The 18348-nt window shown below is 40.0% G+C and overlaps 1 protein-coding gene across 3 annotated transcripts in view; it reads left to right on the top strand.

Annotated features, from left to right (window-relative positions):
* Positions 1-18348, top strand: part of MORC2 (MORC family CW-type zinc finger 2) — a 44450-nt gene that overhangs the window by 19553 nt on the left and 6549 nt on the right. For all 3 annotated transcript variants that reach the window (XM_085317070.1, XM_085317069.1, XM_085317071.1), the window contains 8 exons: positions 1992-2071; positions 5969-6051; positions 6989-7074; positions 10587-10727; positions 11330-11484; positions 11670-11798; positions 13102-13207; positions 17865-17997. In XM_085317070.1, the coding sequence (XP_085173196.1) occupies positions 1992-2071; positions 5969-6051; positions 6989-7074; positions 10587-10727; positions 11330-11484; positions 11670-11798; positions 13102-13207; positions 17865-17997 (913 nt within the window). The remainder of the gene's footprint in view (positions 1-1991; positions 2072-5968; positions 6052-6988; positions 7075-10586; positions 10728-11329; positions 11485-11669; positions 11799-13101; positions 13208-17864; positions 17998-18348) is intronic.

Genomic DNA, 18348 nt, shown 5'->3' with positions numbered 1-18348 from the left:
GCAGCTTATTTGCATGTTTGCTAGGTATGCTTTTCCAAACCATTTGAATATTGTCTTCCCTGGCTGTGATGACTTTGGTACTGGAAAAGAACATGAAACAGAAATGGCTGGGTGGTTCCTTTTTTCTTGAAGTGGTCGGTCTCTGGAACAGTATTTCTGGAAGCAGAAATACGTACTAGTGGACTCTGTTTAGCTTGCCATGTTATTGAACACTTGCAGAGAGACAAAGCTGGTACTGGCAACTGTCTTGTACATGAGGGGTTTGGGATGATATCTCATGTTAACTCTCTATATTACCCTGCAATTGCCCCCTCTGCGTTTTGATGAAAAGAAGGTGGTGTATCTCTGCTGGTAAGAGAAAACTTCAGTCACTTTGCTGCCTCAAAAGTTGGGCATGTTGAGACTTTTCATCTTCACCTTGTTTCTCCTGTTTGTTCTCAGGAAAGTAAGGCTGGATGTGGATGAGGTAATTTAATTGTGCCAACATGTTGAAAGCAGTTCTAGTTTACAGGACATGTTCTGTCTCTTGGCCCAGGTAGCTTAAATCACTCTAAAGTGGATTTGAAAAGATTGCACCACCCAAAACCCAGGTCTCCTTCTCCTAACATGGTTGTTGGATGGTTCTTGGAAGAATTAGTGCCTGTCTGCCTTTCTTGCCAATAAGGAGGTCCCTGTGAATAGCAGAAAATAAGTTGCAGAGATAGACGACTTTTATGTGCTATATTGCACAAATTGGGCACGACCTGCACAAATGTAATCAAGTTGACTATTTGTGGTATGAATTTTCTGAACTTCAAAATAGGTGTTTTCTTTTAATGAGATTATTTGACATCTGTATCTACATCTGCAAATATCTGCCCATAGAAACATATCTAACTCTTTTCATCTATGCAGTGTGATTACTTATGGGTCTTGAGGGATTATCTGCCGTTTGGAGGGATCTTGTCTCTTACTAGGATCTGAACTCCTACATTAATGAGTTGGTCATTTAAGCGTTATGTCCTTATATACTTCTCCATCTCTGTAAAAACAGCGTTTCTAGTGATGTTTACTTTGGCTAAGGATTGGAGAGATCTGATCCCTTAAGCTTTCTTTTTTTCTATAAAGCTTTTTCAGGGATGGAATTTTCCTCTGGGTACATCCAAACCATTGTGTCTAAGGTGGCTTAAGTTCCTGCAGGCTCTGATCATCCTTCTTGTTGTTGTCTCTGCTTCCCCAACTACATGTGTCCRTGTGGAGGTGACGTGTACTTGTGGACTTCTGCCTCTTTCACTCTGAAATAGTTTTAGTTAGATTGCAATCTATATTTGATATGATCTAATGAGATCAAATGAGCCTCTGCAACTTCAGCACATTTTCCAAGGTTGTAAGCAGATTGTGTAGYGTATGAAAATGTTCTGAAACTTTAGAACTGAAACTTGAAGCTCTGCTCAGACCTTTACTAAATATTTTGCTACTCTGAGGCTTCAAAATGGGATGTAATTCTTGACAAACCAATTCTCTGCTTTGGTTTTCTTGTAAGAGCTATTCTTAGAGGTAATCTTGGAGGGTTGAGAGATACTGCTTGGATGCATGCACAGTGAGACTACACATTTTGGACAGTCATTTGAAGGAGAAAGGAAGGGTTATTTATGTGTAATGGGAGGTTCTTGAGAAGCTTTCCATGTGTTCACTCCACCTTTCCACTTCTAAAGAATTTGTTCCTCTTTTCCCTGTAGAAAATTCCAAGGTTATGGAATATATTATACCCCAGCAGATCACGTTGGGGGCACTGTGGTTGATGTTATTGCTAAAGCATCTCTGACTTAAAAGATTTGGCTAAGCACTTCCCAGTRTCCTCGGTTACTCATACCTAAACCTCATTCTTCGTTTATTGAATCTTTTGAGAAGATTGGAGTAGCATGTGGAAGCTCTGTTCTCTAATAGAATGATCAAATCATGGTGTGACCTGACTGCTGAGGTTGCTGATTAATAAGTTTTGATCATCACAGGATGTACAAATATACTTCAAACCGTTTCAAGACTCGTGCGGAGCAAGAGGTGAAGAAAGCAGAGCACATGGCAAGGATAGGTGAGTCTTTGGGTTATCCATGCATCCTGCTTTTACTGTAGAGAAAGAAAGCACAGAAAGAGGCTACATTGTTGATATGACCTGAAATTGCTTGCTTTTGTGATCACTATGATTGCTTAGGAAATTTATTTTTACAGTGATTCCAGATGAACTAGTCTTACTGCAACACAGTGGGAGAAACTTCCATCATTCCTTAAGACTACTTCCTCTGAGGAGCAGATGTACAGAATAATCCCTACAGCTGTTTCTACCTGTTCTGTCTGAGGCCTTGCTAAGCTGCCTCCTTGTTAGCCCATAGTTCTGCCCTCATCTTTTGCATATCATTAACTACTTCTTTCTCTTTTCTTTCTGTTCCTTCTCTGTTGAGGCAGTCACCAAAAACTAGATTTTTATTTTATCAGTTAATATGGGTTGTTCTGTGTGTACAAGTGCATCCTGTTTGGGTTGTTTATTTTTTTTTCAAGACATACCTTTTGTTTGTCCAGTCTTACCTTCCTCTCAAGTTCTGTAGTCTTTAGGAGAAAACCTATTTTGACATTATTGGATACTTAGCATATAGGTATTACATGAGCATATAAATGCTACATATAACCTTGTTAAACTTACCTAAATTTAGTGTATAAAGTAGCCTCCCTCATTCCTGATGGAGAAATTCCATAGTGAAGGAAGAATCTTATAGCTGTAAGACGTGTTGACCATTCTTTTTGATAAATTTTGTAAATGGTGTTGCTGAGACATGTGCCTTCTCTTCCTGTGTCACAGCTGCTTTAGGTGTGCGCACATGCATTCAGATTAGATCTAACTTCAGGAGGATTCCAGGACCACATGCAACCTGTGCAAAGTGATAAAGAGGAATGTGCCTGTGACTCTTTCCAAACCAGTAGAGCGAAATTGTATAAATTGCTGTGTTCCTCCCCCTCTCATGAAGCACAATCTAACATTKTAGATTTGGAAGTATGTTGTTTAAGTCGTTTATCCATTGCGTGAGTTCCCATATATTAATTTTTTTAGATTGAGTGCTATAGCCAAAGTAGGTGTTCAGTACATTTGTATTCTCTTCAAGAAGGTGTAAATAACATGGCTCAAAACAGCCTGAGACCTTCATGATGTTTAAAAGATGAGCTTCTTGACACTGAAGAACACTGCCATTCGGTAGCCTGCTACCAAGAACTGATTCCCTTGACACTGATACTTTAACTTAGCCTTAGCACCAAAGCTACCTCTGGTAGTGGAAGTGAGTGCTGAACAAAGGGCTGTGAACATGGAGATGAAAACTAAAGGCAGATTTAAGAATGTTTTCTGCAAGGGTTGTTTATTAAAAGCCTCCAGATCTAAAATATTTTTACCATTAATCCTAGCTTCAGTGGCACAGATCTCAGTTATTTGTTTCTAGAGAAATTACCGTTTCATCTGTTATGAAGTGTATTTAATATACAAAGTAGTACTGCTTTTCTGCTCTTGGTAGAGAATTTTTTTTTTATTATTACTAGCATATATTTCTGTGAGTATACACACCACTCTCATGAGGGATCTTCACGAGAGAAAGATTTGCAGTTTTTTCTTCTACTAGAGAAACTAGAGATGCATCAKGAGAAATGTTTGTCATTTGAGCTAACCACAGTTCCACAATGTGCTGTGTCTATCTGTTAGAGATGTATTAGAATCCTTCATATTAAAGATTTGTCATTCCATCCATAGACACTTCTGGAATGCCATGAAAGGTTAGATTTAAATGGGCAGGGTAGTGTTCTGTATTGTTACCAGAAGATCTTTTTGTCACTTGATAGTGTCCTTCATACCAGAATTCGGCAGTTTAGCTGAACTCCTGAAATGAAATAAAAGGATTGATACAAGTCAAGAAGTAGCCTATGAGGTTATTGAAAAAAAGCCAATGATAGTTGAAAGGTGACTACAAGACAAGAAAAATGTATGGGCAGCTATGGTTGTCAGTGACATGGCTGGTAGGTCTATGTTTACTACAGAGCCTGTATGCAAAACAAAATGGGTTTAGGAATTGATATTCCAAAAGACCTGCAACAACTTGACATGCATCTGTTAATTCCCTGAGAACTGATATCCTGCCTCATGTGATAAGCTGTACCATCCAAAGCCCTAAGGGAGCAAGCTGTACCATCCAAAGCCCTAAGGGAGCAAGTGAACCCATTCAGCCATTCCAGGATATGAGTACTGTGCCTGGGCAACGTAGCTACCAAAGGCCATCTTCTGCATGCCTGCCAAAGGGAGGCTGAATACTATATTCAGGCATCTAGGTGTTGCTGTTGCCTRTTTGCAAGAAATTCTCTTAAAAGTTTAAAAAGCAAACAAATGAAGAAGTTGGAGAGTTATATAGGTGTCCGTTACTGAAAGCCGCTAACAGCTATGTTCCACACTTGATATTAGTCCAGAGTACTTCGGTGTGACCAGTGACTTGCTGTTGGCATGCCATGCCTGTTACCACTTGTAGCTAGAATCCAAATTCATGTCCTCCTGTATGTTTATTGCCCAGGTTAGGGGGGTGGGGTTTTCTACCAAACACGTCTTCTCAGCTGTCATTTCTTTACCAAAGCAGATTTGAGCCTGCTCCATATGGGCAGACCTCACTGTCTTTGGACATAGTTGCGCTTAGTCCAGCAACTCTTACCATATAAGTTTGGACCATTTTTTTTAAGCTGTCTCCAGGCTCTTCCATTTAAATGTTAAACTAAGCCATCTCTTCAGAAGATTAAGTTGATCATACAGTGCAATTCTGCTGTTACTTGCCTGGCAAGCTGAGTTTCACAGCAGAGGATGGTTTTGTGAGATCTGATGCAGCAAAATTGAAATGTAACACTGCATAGAAGGGGAAGGTGATTTTTATTTTAATAATCTAAGTATAGTCACTGTACCTATTTGCATTCCCATACGTGCAGACAACAAAAATGTGTCCACGAGTAATCCCAACTGCAGCACTCAGAACAAGGGATGCCAGTTATGAAATCCTCACTAGATCAACCAGACTTTACAATTCTGTAGAAAATTCTGTACAGAAATACAGACACAATTGCTGACTGCGTGCTGGTCTTTAGAGAAATGTCTCAAGGAGCCAATTGCTATTTTAGTATGGTCTAGCTAAAAGCTTTCCTCCTGTTGGGAGAAGAAAGAGGAATGGCTCATACGATGTGGCTGTAACCTTGCTGCCACCTTTCTGCAGCTCGGGTACAGGCCTGCTGCTTCAGCTGTTTTCCCTGGGGACGTTTTTAAGTGACTGTTAAGTGGTATGAAATTGGTGAGTACTGCTTGTCAGGCAGTTTTTTTGATAGTCTGAAAGAGAAACAAGAGGAAGAATTCCTCCAAGTGGTAAACTTGAAGATCAGAGTTAGTAGTAGGTTTTTAGAGCACTACGTGCTATTTTAATTGGGGCACAAATTTGGGTTTCTTCAGACAAAATCAAGTGATAATTGAAGATAAAAGTATTTCTCAGAGTAGTCTCTTCCCATCGTCTWTGCAAGTAAACTACCTCTTTGTACCTCCTTTTCAAGTCTGAGTGCTGTTTTCATTTTGTGGCAATATTGAGGCTTTTCTCTCTGCTTTCATACCTCTGTGCAGACCGGATAGGACCACTTACGTCTTTACCATTTCCATTTCCTCACCATTTACCTTATGGATCTTTCCTTAAACCTACTTTTACAGAGTTTAGACCTGTTGTTATGCCAGTGTTGATGGCAACTTCTGATCAAGTTTAAGATGCCATGTTAACGATCTACTCTCATGTTAAGGTTTGATTTTTGTACCTTCTTGTGTTACCTTTATCTGTGTAAATCTAGCAACAGCTCTCTGGAAATCTGTTAGCTCAAATGGATGCCTCATAGTATGCTGTCTCTTCTGAATGGTTAATACAGTGTTTTCCGTGTGTTTTAGCGGAGGAGAAGGCTCGAGAGGCAGAGAGTAAAGCCCGTGCACTAGAACTGCGCCTAGGAGGGGATCTCACACGGGAGTCCAGGGTGAGGCTTTTGCCTTTCCGGCAGGTTGAATTTTAAGCATTGGGGGAAGGTTCATAACTGTGGTTTTGGAGCAGAGAGCTGTGCTGTTCAGCTGTTCAGTTGCTTTTAGCACTGTCATATGTGGGTGAAGGAGATGTTCCTGCTGGACGTAAGTTTCAGCAGTGTTCATTCCATGGTCTTATGACCACAGAGCATGCTTAAATTGGTGTGTTTTCCAACCTAAGTGAGAGGCATGCTGACACTGCAATGCTTACAACTTTCGGTATGTATCTAATGGGAAGGCAGTCCTTTAACAGTGTGTGAGTTCTGCTGTGGAGATACTTTAGTTGATGACGCTCTCTGAAGAAGCAGCATGGGCAACATGAAGCATTTGAATAGAAGTAAAATTTGATAATTTTTGTCGGTTCCTTCTTACGGCTGTTGCACTTTGCTCCTCAGCTTTCCCAAACTGTTGCTGGAACTTTTGAGATTTTTTTTTGCTTGTTTTCCTTTTTTTCCCCCTTCTGAATGGTACCCTGTGAAGCCAGAGCTTGTGTGGTGATACAACAGGCTCTTGAAAGGTGGGTAAGGCCTGGCTTAGACCTAGCCGGTAGTTGGGAGGGAAGAAGGATTTTGGGACATGCCAGAGGGTTCAGCGAGTGACRTTTGTTTCAAATCATTTTACTGTTCAGTGAGATCTAGTGAAAAAACAGTATTTGAATGTTTTGTCTCCATCACTCTACCCTGTGGTTTTTGTTGAATAGGTATTTTCTTCCAGTCAACTGTGTAGCTGTTTAAATGACCTAGCAACAGATGCTGCCATAAATGTAACATAGTGCTAATTATTCCCTTCAGTTAGTGAATTCTTTACATTTAAAACACTTCTGATATCTTCCTGAAGGGGGGAAAATGTAGAAGTGGGTTAATTTTAGTTTTGCTATGTGATATCTATTTGCAGGTGACATTACGTCAAGTCCAAAACTCTGCAATCACCATGCGCAGGGAGGCTGATGTCAAGAAGAGAATCAAGGATGCAAAGCAGCGGTGAGTACAAGGCAACTGAAAGCTCTTTCTTTCCCAGGCTGGTCACTCTATATGCTTAGATGTTTCTTCTACTTTGCTTTGTGTGGTGGAGTGAGCAGTTCTGATCACCAGTTTAACCAAGGGGCTTGAGTTTGCTCTTCTGATTGCTTTTGCTATTCCCCTCTCATTTGCTGAATGAAGTCTTTGAATTTTGCCCCCCCCTCTTTTTTTTGTGGACACTTAGCAGTTTTCTCCATCAGCTTTTTTCATTCTTTTGCTTAATTTGGTTTTCATCTATGGATAAGATGCAGGTAGGCAAACAGATGTTAGCAAACTGCAGTGAAATGGCTTTTAGAGTTGCAGAAATGGTTTTCTAAAAACTTATTAAGTTCTGTTACAGGCCATGCCATGAAATCAAGAGGAATAATTTTAACTAGAGTTAAATTACAACAGAGTTTGCTATTCATATACTCACAGGAATATTCCACTTTGTATGCAGGTTTTCTGCAGACCTGTCATATGCATTTCATAGCTTGAAACACAAATCTATTAGATGCTGAGTCTGAGAAAAATTGGGATTTCTATATACATTTTATATACATATATCATTTGGTTTGTTTTGCATGCTAATTTACATTACAGGTCAGAAGTATTCTAGACTTATTGCTAGAGATAGATATAATGCCTCTTAATTTCAGGAAAAAAACAAAAACAGAAAAACAACTTGAACTCAAAAGTGGTAGAGATACAACTTGGAGAATGAAGCAATTACGAGAAGTCATTTTCTTTCATTTTCTTTCATTTTCATGTACATAAATCATCTTTTAATTCTTAGTTTTGATGATATTACTGCATGAAGTAAAAGCTTCTGAAAGGGTTTCCAACCTTCTTTCGATGAAGAAAACACTTTTTTCTTTAAAAAGCTGAATGATGAGCATAGAGCTTTGTTTGAGAATAGCATTTGTATGCCTTTTAGTGTGTAGATGGAAATRAGAAATCGAAATTAAAATTTCTTCAACAGCTCTTTCTGCTTGATTTCTAAGAATGAGTAGGCTACAAAATCTGAATGAGCTCTTATTTGGTAAAACATTTTGTAGGTATTCCAAAAAAAATTTATTTAGCCAGGTTTCAAATATGTGATGTTGAGAATAGATGTAGGAACTAACAAACAAGGCAAAACTTTTGTCCTAATTCAYGTACAGCCTTGACCGTTTGTACTTCTGACCTAGAATTACCAAATGATCAGCCAGCTCTATATTGGCAGGTAAATTCCTGCATATACCTACATTGATCTTCGATAATCAGAAATACTTTTTAGAAGGTCCAACTTTTCCATAATCTTATAATTAATCTAGAAAACAAATTCCTGAAAGATATACAGATATCAGAATCCTTCTGTGCAAATCAAATTCTGTAGCCTCTCAGTAAGCTCTTGAGTTATAGAGGATGCCCTAGAACCATTTCCTACTCTTTCTCGGGTGTTGTACAAGTTACTGAAACAAATGCTGTCTAAAGCTCCCAAAACCTATGTAAATTCAGATGATAAATCCAGCAGCTATTATAAGGATTGTAGTGTCTGTTCTAATAGGTAACTGGCTGGGCTTTGTACTATCAATTTATTTTTCCATGATTTGGAAGATTATTTTATTTCCTGTTGTCTTTAATTAAGGGCATTTTTTCATTCTTCGTAGAAGAATGCACGTTTTTACGTGAAATTCAAGGCCCTACATCCTTCTCTCCAAGTTAGAAAGCTAGAGTTGATCCCTTGTCTGAGGTAGGAGTGAGGGGTCTTCTGTTTTGCCACAACTAATGCACCCTCAAACGACAGGAGTTGTCCAACTCAATCAGATGAGACCAAATGGATATTTTCCAGCCTTGTTTCTCTGTTGATAGCATTCAAAACACCTCTTAGCAAATGTTTAGGTTTAAAGTTATTGAAAGCTGCTATTCCAAGTGTCATCTTGGTAACTTCTTTTAGGTTGTCATCTACTGTCATCTACTAAAGAATAATCTCTCTGTGAGTCTATAGCTGCTTGTAAAATGAATGATCAGTTTAGATGAATTCAGTGAATATGCTTTCTGCTAACAAGATGAGCATTCTTTCTGATGTCTGTTATCAAAAAAAGTTAATGTAAACCAGCACATCAACCTATTTTACTGAACATGCCTTGTAAACCAACACATCAGTCCTACTCTACTGAATGTCTTTTTTCCACACATTGCTATCTCCTTCACATCTAATTTAAAAATCTGCAGAAACATCTATCAACTTCGCTTTCAGACAAGGTAAATCTCAAAATATGATAGTAAAGTAGAAGAGAGATTTCTGCCTCTTGATTTGGGGCATTTTAGCCTTTGTGGTTCTGTTCTGGGTCCCTTACAGTTGTAGAAAGGAACTTTAACAGAACTTCCTTTTAAAATTTAAGGATTACATATACATTTAGGTAGGTAAGAAGATGACTTTATGAAAACAAAAAATGGGCATGAAATCAATTATTTCAGGGATTGTTTTTAACTTGCTTGAACATTAGGACAGGTTTCCATCTTTTAACTGTAGGTTATTATATAGTGATCATGAATACACAATTCAGTTTCTTGTAGACAGTCAACAGATTATTTTAGAGAATTCCAAGTATCTCCAATTAATCACTTAAAGAGAGGTCAAGTTCTTAATTGGGTGTAAAGCACTTAAGTGTTGAAGATTTTGATGAGAAATACAAATATGAAGTCAAAAATAAGAGGGGTGGGTAGAAAGTAGCATAGACTACTACTTCTAATTATTGGAAGTTTGGGGCTTATGTCTGATGCTGCCTTAAGCCTAAAATGGAAGAATCTCCATATGGAAAATGTTCAACATGTGTTTAACAGAAGCTAAGGAACCTACGTAGTTGAGTCTGTTATATAGCGATAATTCTGTATACAAAATAAAACACAAACAAGCTTTTTTTTAATAACATGGATCTAAATCTGTAAAGGTTTTCTGCATTACAGGAGATAAAATTCCTGATAATCAAAGATGCAGGTTCAGAAGTTCATATATCCTCAGAAGCATAACTGAGGCCAAGTTTTGTTAGCTAGCTATGAAATAGATAAGGTAGAAGTCATGCAAATTGCTGGCCTGCTATTTCAAGAAAATCCTGCTTCTCATGTGTGTTGCAGTCTCTCAGCTTTTGGAACTTGTTGAAATAGTATTACAGAGCTTGCAATTATGAGAACTTCCACAGAATCTAAATATTGAGACTGTGGTTTTATATCAAAATCTTAATTTCTGTGGTTTGTATAGTGTAGAGGTACACATCTAGAAAATACTAACCCAAATAACTTATGCCTCACATTGTTAGGTACAGACTTACGCTCTCCAGTGTATTTGACTCTAGTCAAATACAATTTTTTGATAAAGTGCATCTGAAATAAAAACCAGAATCTTTTTATGAAAGAGGAAATGTATCCAGGCCAAGTAGCTGAACAGATATCGTCTAGCCCAAATTGGTGTCTGTATTGCATTTCTGAAGCTCTGTTTTGTTTTCTTCCAGGGCACTCAAGGAACCAAAAGAATTGAATTTCATCTTTGGTGTGAATATTGAGCAGCGTGAGTTGGATGGCATGTTCATTTATAATTGCAGTCGACTGATAAAGATGTATGAGAAGGTGGGCCCACAGCTGGAGGGTGGCATGTGAGTTTTTGGAAATCTTTTTTGTAATCTTTGTTTAAGCCTGACATTTTCCTATATGTGACTTAGACTTATAAGTGTAATAAACTTTTTCTGTAAGGAATATAATCATTTTTCATGAACTTGAGGCTTCACTCATTTTGTCAGCCTTTAGTGAAAAGATTTAGATTCTGACAAAATATGTTTAAATATTTCCCAATATTTCACATTTCACAAAGAAGACAGTTCTCTATCAAGATGTTGGTCCATACCTGCAGCAGAACGAGGCTTTTGTGCTCAGTACTGGTATTTGAGTCTGAACATTTCCTCCGTGGGCTAACAAATGAATACAGGTAGCAATACTACCTCATTCTAGGAACAGAGCACATACATCTTGAAAACAAAAATTTATTTGTGGTCAATACAGAAAAGGAGGTATTTGACCCCCACCTTACTTTTTTCAGAATGCCAGCTCAAATCTGAGTGGTTTAGAAAGATGATAAATCAGAAACAGTACTGCTGCAGGAATGCATGAATGCATACCTGTAATTTGCTGTTTTAATATTGCTTCTCTGCACAATGACCTAGTAGTTTAACGATGTTAGTAACTGTACATCTTCTTTCAGGGCATGCGGTGGAGTGGTAGGTGTGGTGGATGTACCCTATTTGGTTTTGGAGCCAACCCATAATAAACAAGACTTTGCTGATGCCAAAGAGTATCGACACTTGTTGAAGGCCATGGGAGAGCACTTGGCTCAGTATTGGAAGGATGTTGCTATAGGTAATGAAGCTTCACGGTTACTAGGGGTGAGAAGGGAGAACTTGGGCAACTGGAGGGGAATTAAGGGTAAGGGCAGCCAAGAGTGAAGGTGATTGTTTTTTGTCTTTTTTTTTTTTTTTTTTTTGGTATGGATCCATTGATTTATGGTTCCATAATGAACGGGGGATTGTTTGTTTGTTTTGCAGCCCAGAGGGGTATCATCAAGTTCTGGGACGAATTTGGTTATTTGTCAGCAAACTGGAACCAGCCTCCATCTAGCGAACTACGCTACAAACGCCGAAGAGCCATGGAAATTCCTACCACAATTCAGTGTGGTGCGTCTGACCAAGCAGATGGCTGCAGTTAGGAGGCTGATCTTTACTGAGGAGGGAGGGAACTACTAGCTGGAGTTTAGGGGAAGCTAATGGGTAGGAGACTTCTGAGATGAGCTTCTCAGCCATGATCCTCTTAGAGGGCCTCTCTCCTGTTGTAAGTTCCCTTTGCCTGCATCTGATGGTACACTTGGACATCTTGACATAAGATCCCTCTCCTCAACAGTTTATTATTTATGATATTCTTCAGGTGTACTTTTACAGAACTAGGACTGACCAAAGCCATTTCATCCCTACACTAAAATAAAATCTAAAACTTCCATATAGGCAGTGGATGGAAAGTGTTCAAGTAGCTTGTGTTCTGATGAACTAGACAATACCAGATGTGAGCACAGAAGGGAATCATTACAGTCATCTTTCAAATGCRATGTGAGTTCACACCTCTAAATGGCTCTGGCTAGGCTCTTACTCCAGCTGGAAGAAGGGAGGTCCCAGTGCAGCTACTTTGTCTTTTACTAGAGAGCTGCCAAACTCATGTAACCCAATTTGCCCCAGAAGAMTCAGATGAGGGTGTAGCAAGAAATGTGAAACTAGTCTTTTGGAAGTGGTCAGTCTTTTGTCAAGCTCCTCTGCCTTGACTGTTTTCTCAGCAGCCCCTCCCAAACAGGAGGAACTTTACTGTTATTTGTCAAGTTTTCTTCTGTTGACATCTACCAGAGCCTGAACTGGAGAATACTTGCACTTTCTAGGCRAAACTTGATTTTTTTTTTTTCCCAGAGTTGCTTTTCTTGTTGTCAAGCAATGCTCTGGAAGCCAAATCTATGTGTCTTCCTGGTTCATTATGATATATTGGATCATTATCTAAAGTTTTAGTGGACAAATCTGACTTAGGTATTGATACCAGTAAGGGACAGCCTGATGCCTGAGATGAGTAGCGTTCTTGRGACTGGCTGTTCAGTTTTGGTTTGAGCTCTACATGCTGTGTAGCTGTCAGTGCAGCAGTGAGTGTAGAGTCTTCTAGTGCTAGTTGATAGATACCAGGTTTCACTGATTCTTGTTAGGGATGCCTTGTTTCCCAGATTTGAGGTCATCCTCAAGGTGCTTTGGGACCATGGAGCAGGAATGGACTTGATGTATCCTGTGGCTATGTCTCACTTCTTACTATTTTGCTGTCACTAATCCTATTGTCATTAGATTTTCTTCAGAAATTAATGTCCATTGTTGTCCTTGAATGCTAAATGGACTTGATGAGTCTGATTTTATGGCTTAAGCTATATTTCTGACTTGCATAGTGTTTCTCTAACAGATGTATGTCTGAAATGGCGGACTCTCCCATTCCAGCTGAGTTCAGTGGAGAAGAATTATCCTGATAGTTGGGTGTGTTCTATGAACCCTGATCCTGAACAAGACAGGTAAGAGTGGGTTAATATWAAGAATTTTCTGTAATGTACCTTGTCTGTGTTTTTTTGGTCTTCTATTCTTTTAGAATAATTTAAGGGGATAGGCAAAAATTCTCTGCCTGTCGACTAAGCTGTTCCCACAGTCTATGAATGAGTAGTGGTGGCATACRTATTTTTGACTTGACATGCTCCACAGGATGAACAGAGTAAACTRAGGTCCTTTATGGTTTTTAATGCAGGTGGCATAAATAGCAATTGAAGAGTAGTCGTAAGTACAGACTTGGAGCAGTAAGTATCCAGTGCTCAGTGGAGTCTTTATTGCTACTGTTGCTCCAGCTCATTAAACGCAAAAACTTGTACTGCAGTAACACCTCTGAGTTACAGGGAGCCCAACAAAGACATTTTGTACAGCTGAGGGAGCAGCACATTGATTCATATACCAAAGGCAGGTTTCACAATTACCAAATTTAGGTAGAATMTACTTTTTCTTGAGGAACACAATTGCTCTTGGCTCCTCTTTTCTCTTTGTCAAGGGAGATATAGCAGAATTTCATTCTTATCTTAATTGAATAAAGAGAGAAGCTGATCAGGCTGTAATTTAGGTGCCCTGACTCAGTGCTTAAAGGGAAAGAATCCAGGTGGTAACTTTTAATTAGAATCAAAATCTTAGTGTCTATGTACAAAAAGGCTGGTAAAGATGTGTTAATGCTGATATTTGGAAACTACTGATCTTCTAAYGTGGTGCTTTTGGCACATTCTATTTGAATGATAACTGGTGTTAATTTTCCTGTTGCTCCCTGTTCTCATGCTTTGGCGTATAACTAGAAAGAGTATTGTTGTACTGATGATAYCATTAGAACTAAACTATATTTACTAAGGAAAGACTTTTTAAAATTTTTTGTTTTGTAATACCTTGAAAATTTGGAGAGGATATTGTGCCATTCATGTGTTTACTGAACTCTGGAGTTGAAACAGATGCTTGTGTAGTGTATACACACTTGGTATCATCACCAAATTYTCCTTTGGGGAAGATGGGTAGGCACAAATAAGACTTCTTGAAGAGATGAGCTAAATTTCTGATTTCTGCTTCTTTGAAAGGGGGATCTTAGGAGTCTTCGAACAAGAATAKTTTTGTATCGAGTAGACTTACATGCACTTTCTAATAGTGAGTGTACTTGCATCCTTTCACGTGAGATGGAAAATTTTCCCTTGTTATATCTATAGAGGTTGTGCTAGAGTTCCTCTGACTCAGTGCCATAAAAAAGCAGACCATGTTTGCAGTCATTGTATTTTGAATTTCCCTCTGAGCTGAACTGCTCTGCTATCTGGGGTTTCTTGCTACTTCCTTGCATCCTGGATTTGGAGACCTTCACTGCTGTGTTATGACCTTGTGCCCCATCTGTCCTGTTCCAGACATTTATCCTGCCATGGGAGTACAAGGCAGTGGGCAGRAATGGAACCACAGGGAGTTCYGCCTGAACRTGAGGGGGAATTTCTTCACTGTGAGTGACAGAGCACTGGRACAGGTTGCCCRAAGAGGTTGTGGAGTCTCCTTCCATGGAGATCTTCAAGGCCTGCCTGGATGCAACCCTGTCTAACATGCTCTAAGTGACCCTGCTGAGCAGGGAGAGTGGACTAGATGATCKCCAGAGGTCCCTTCCAACCTTACCCGCTCTGTGATTCTATGATCCTACAAGGGAAGGAGGATCAAGGACTTCAGAAGCATCACTGTTGATAGTGCTTCACAAGGGGGGGYGGGGGGCTCAAGCTTGCATACCATGAGGATTGCTGTCTCTGTGTAGACAATGGCAATCATCCTGTAACTGGCTTGGTCTAAGTCGGATCACTTTTCCACAGCCTTTGCACCTCTCCTGAGGACCTATAATACAGGTCTTTCTTAAGACAGGCTAGAAGTTGGTCCTTGGCAAGGCAGTCCAGATGAATTCTTACCTACCTTCTCTGTACTGTGCTGTTAAACTGCAGACTTCTTGGACCCATGTGATCTCTGCAGAATCTCATCAGCCGAGTCGATGATGAAGCACTATCAGACTACATCTGCAGACTCTCTCCTGGCATCAGAAGACTTCATTGGCATTGTCTCCCTGCAGAGTGTCCACTGTTGGTACTGAGCTGTTCCCCACTTTCGTTTCAGCAAACCAGTCTGATGTGTCCACCTAAACCTCAGTTTCTGCTCTTCAAACTTTAGTATGGCTTTTCTGGAGCATTGTCATGGGTACTTGGGGTTGGATGCCCTTCTCTGTGTATCTTTCCTGTAAAGCAGTCTTCTGTCAATGTACTTATCCAGTTACTTTGTCAGATACCACAGTCTATATTGGAGTTAGTACTAAGCCGCACCATTGCTCACTTTGTCACAGAGGAAGCACGTGTGTGTCAGACTTCAGTGTCAGGTTCTTCCTCCTCCTCTTTTCTATCTAAGACCCAGCTAAGGGTCCCAGGTAGCGYCTGGGCTTGCGGCTGAAGCAGCTGCTGAAGATGCCTTTCTGGGTCGGACAAAGCTCCTTGAGCATCATCAGAGTCATGGTGCTAGCTGTAGGCTGCTCTCATTTGCAAAGACAGCTGCTTTTTTTTCCTGACCATGATTCCTGACTGGTTAGAGGTCTTTCTGAGATAGGTTCTCTGGTTGCGTTGATGTATTGATGCATATGGTAGTCTACCTCCAGTGATGCAATCTGTCTTTGGAATGTCCTGAATAGTCTAATTGCTGCCTGTCCACAAAACTTACGGGGGTTTTTCAAAATTTCTTCAGCTGTAAAAGATAGCTTTAACTACATTATCACCTTCAGTTCATGCAGTGGCATGTGGAGTAAGTGACTGCAGAACCACGTTTCCCTGTTGGAGAATTTGCATATGATGCCACATAATCAGCTTTGTCTTTGGGAATTGCAGCTTTCCTATCATGCAGTCAGCTTGCAGTGATGACAGGTGCTTCATTAATAGAGGGAGTAATCACTCCATTAAAAACTCCCTTGCAGTGATTCAGCTGAGAACAAGCTGATGGAGAAACTGCCACTTATATTCCTTTCCATGGACAAATGTGGTCATGGTGAATGTGTATCTTCAGTCTGGGGGATCCCTTCAGGTAGCAGATTCTGGRTCACATATCTTTGTGAAATCATCTTTAATCAGCTTCTTGGACCTCTGTATGATCCCCAAGGCAGGCAAGGTCTTCCCTTTTTCCATAAGGCTCACCCTTGCAGGTAATGATTGACAGCTTGGCCCCAAGGTAGTGTAAAAGGCCACTGGATCTCTTTGGCTTTGCCTTCTCAGATCTGTTGTCTCAGTCCTTACACGCTGCATTCCTGTCTAATATCATCTCTGTATGGATGGGCCTTTGCCCTCAAAGGGATGATCTTGACCTATCTGTCCATGACTCAGTTCTGTGATGCAAGATGAATCTTGGAATCCCYCTCAGTTCCCTTTTCTTCATTTGGAGACATCCCTGATGGCCASCTGTTCAACTGAAAGTTTGAAGATGGTGCCAGTCCTCATAAATCAGCCTCCAAATACTGCTGTCTTCAGATCTCTCTGCACTCACTTAAGGTGGTCTTGGAATTCTGTCCTAGCAAGCAGATAATCCTCCCACTGCTCCTTAGCATCATTTTTTGACTGGAAGTGTGGCTCGTGCATTGTCAATACATACTTGTTTTATTTTGAAGGTGGTCATGCTTTTGGGTTATCTTTCAGATTGGATCTTCATGCAGAAGCAGCAAAAGGTTCTTTTCTCCATGCAGTGACTGTTAGTCAGCACTTCTGATAGAGCGGATTCACCACTGCGAGAGTTCAAATGGCTTTGGTAGCAGTATAGTGCAAAGGTGTGATTTTGGACAATTGCTGTGTCATTCTGTGGCACTTCCCCTGTACCATCCAAGGCTGATGCAGGTTTCAGGAGGAGAATGGTGTCATCGCGCTGATGCAACTCAATTAGTGGCAGGGTAACTGCCTAAAGTAAATGTTTGAGTCAGCCCATGCGTACGCTCTTGAAAACTGTTATTAAGGARTGACCTTTAAGACATGAAGTCCACATTTTCATTTATCTCCTACCTGCCCTTTTCCTTCTCTCTCAAGGTCTCTTCAGGTAGGATTCTGCATTTTATAGGACCTAAGATAGTACGGTAATTATCACTATTGTGTATGCCATAAGATGAACAGGAGGGGAACAACAAATACCCCTTCAGATATATTGCAAAGGAAAATGTTACGGCTTTAGCAAGAAGGATGCAAGTCCATTCTCTGTTGGAATGTACACATAAAGAACATACAAGTTGCTAGTAATAAGCTTTTCTTTCTAARCAAAAGGAAAATCAACACAAACAGGATATTCTGACATAAGTTGATTGGAAGGAAAGTTGTTGTGGTAGACCTAAGTTTAGAAACAGAAGAGAAAGCCAGTCATAACAGTTCATGAGCTTTGTTTAGTGGTTTCTGGGCTCTGAATTGATAATTCCTAGTGTAAATGGCTTGTTTTTTAATGGCTAAGTGTTTGATAGTTAAATCCTGAGGTTGTGACTCTGAATGTGTTTCACAAGGAGGAAAGGAAAGGAGTTTTGCTGCTACATTCAGGATGGGACTTGAGGACAGTGCTGGGTGTGTGAGACTTTCCAGATTCTTCTGTCATTGCTGAGGTTGTCTTGTATTCTTTTGGTATCAGATGTGAAGCTGCAGAGCAGAAGCAGAAAGTGCCACTGGGAACTCTGAAGAAAGACTTGAAGTCACACGAAGAAAAACAGAAGCARCTGACAGAGAAAATCCGCCAGCAGCAAGAAAAGCTGGAAGCTTTGCAGGTGAAYCTGGAGGCTTTCAGCTAAGTGCAACAGCGCTTTGAGGGACCTCCTAATGCAAACGGACRTTGAGTAATGTCTTCTCAGCCCCTAATACCATGTGTGCTATGTGGCATTCATGGGGTGGGCGTGGTTTTAATACCAAGAAATAAGCATCTTGGCTTCCATATTACATAGCATATCCTGTTCGCAAGATGAGTGACTCCTGGTGCCCAGGTGAAGGAATGTCTCTTGAAGCACTGCAGAGCAGACCTTTAAGTCTTAATTTTAAACTGGGCATCTGATAAGTTGAATTCAGGCAAGTATTGACAGCTTTCAAAGATAACTTTTCTGACTGTGGTGGTTTTTTTTTTT

This window comes from Rhea americana, unplaced genomic scaffold (genome assembly GCF_003343005.1).
Source record: "Rhea americana isolate MKP2758 unplaced genomic scaffold, rheAme1 scaffold_489, whole genome shotgun sequence".
Lineage (NCBI taxonomy): Eukaryota > Metazoa > Chordata > Aves > Rheiformes > Rheidae > Rhea > Rhea americana.
Note: the sequence above shows the minus strand (reverse complement) of the source record. Positions and strands in the feature narration are given on the sequence as shown.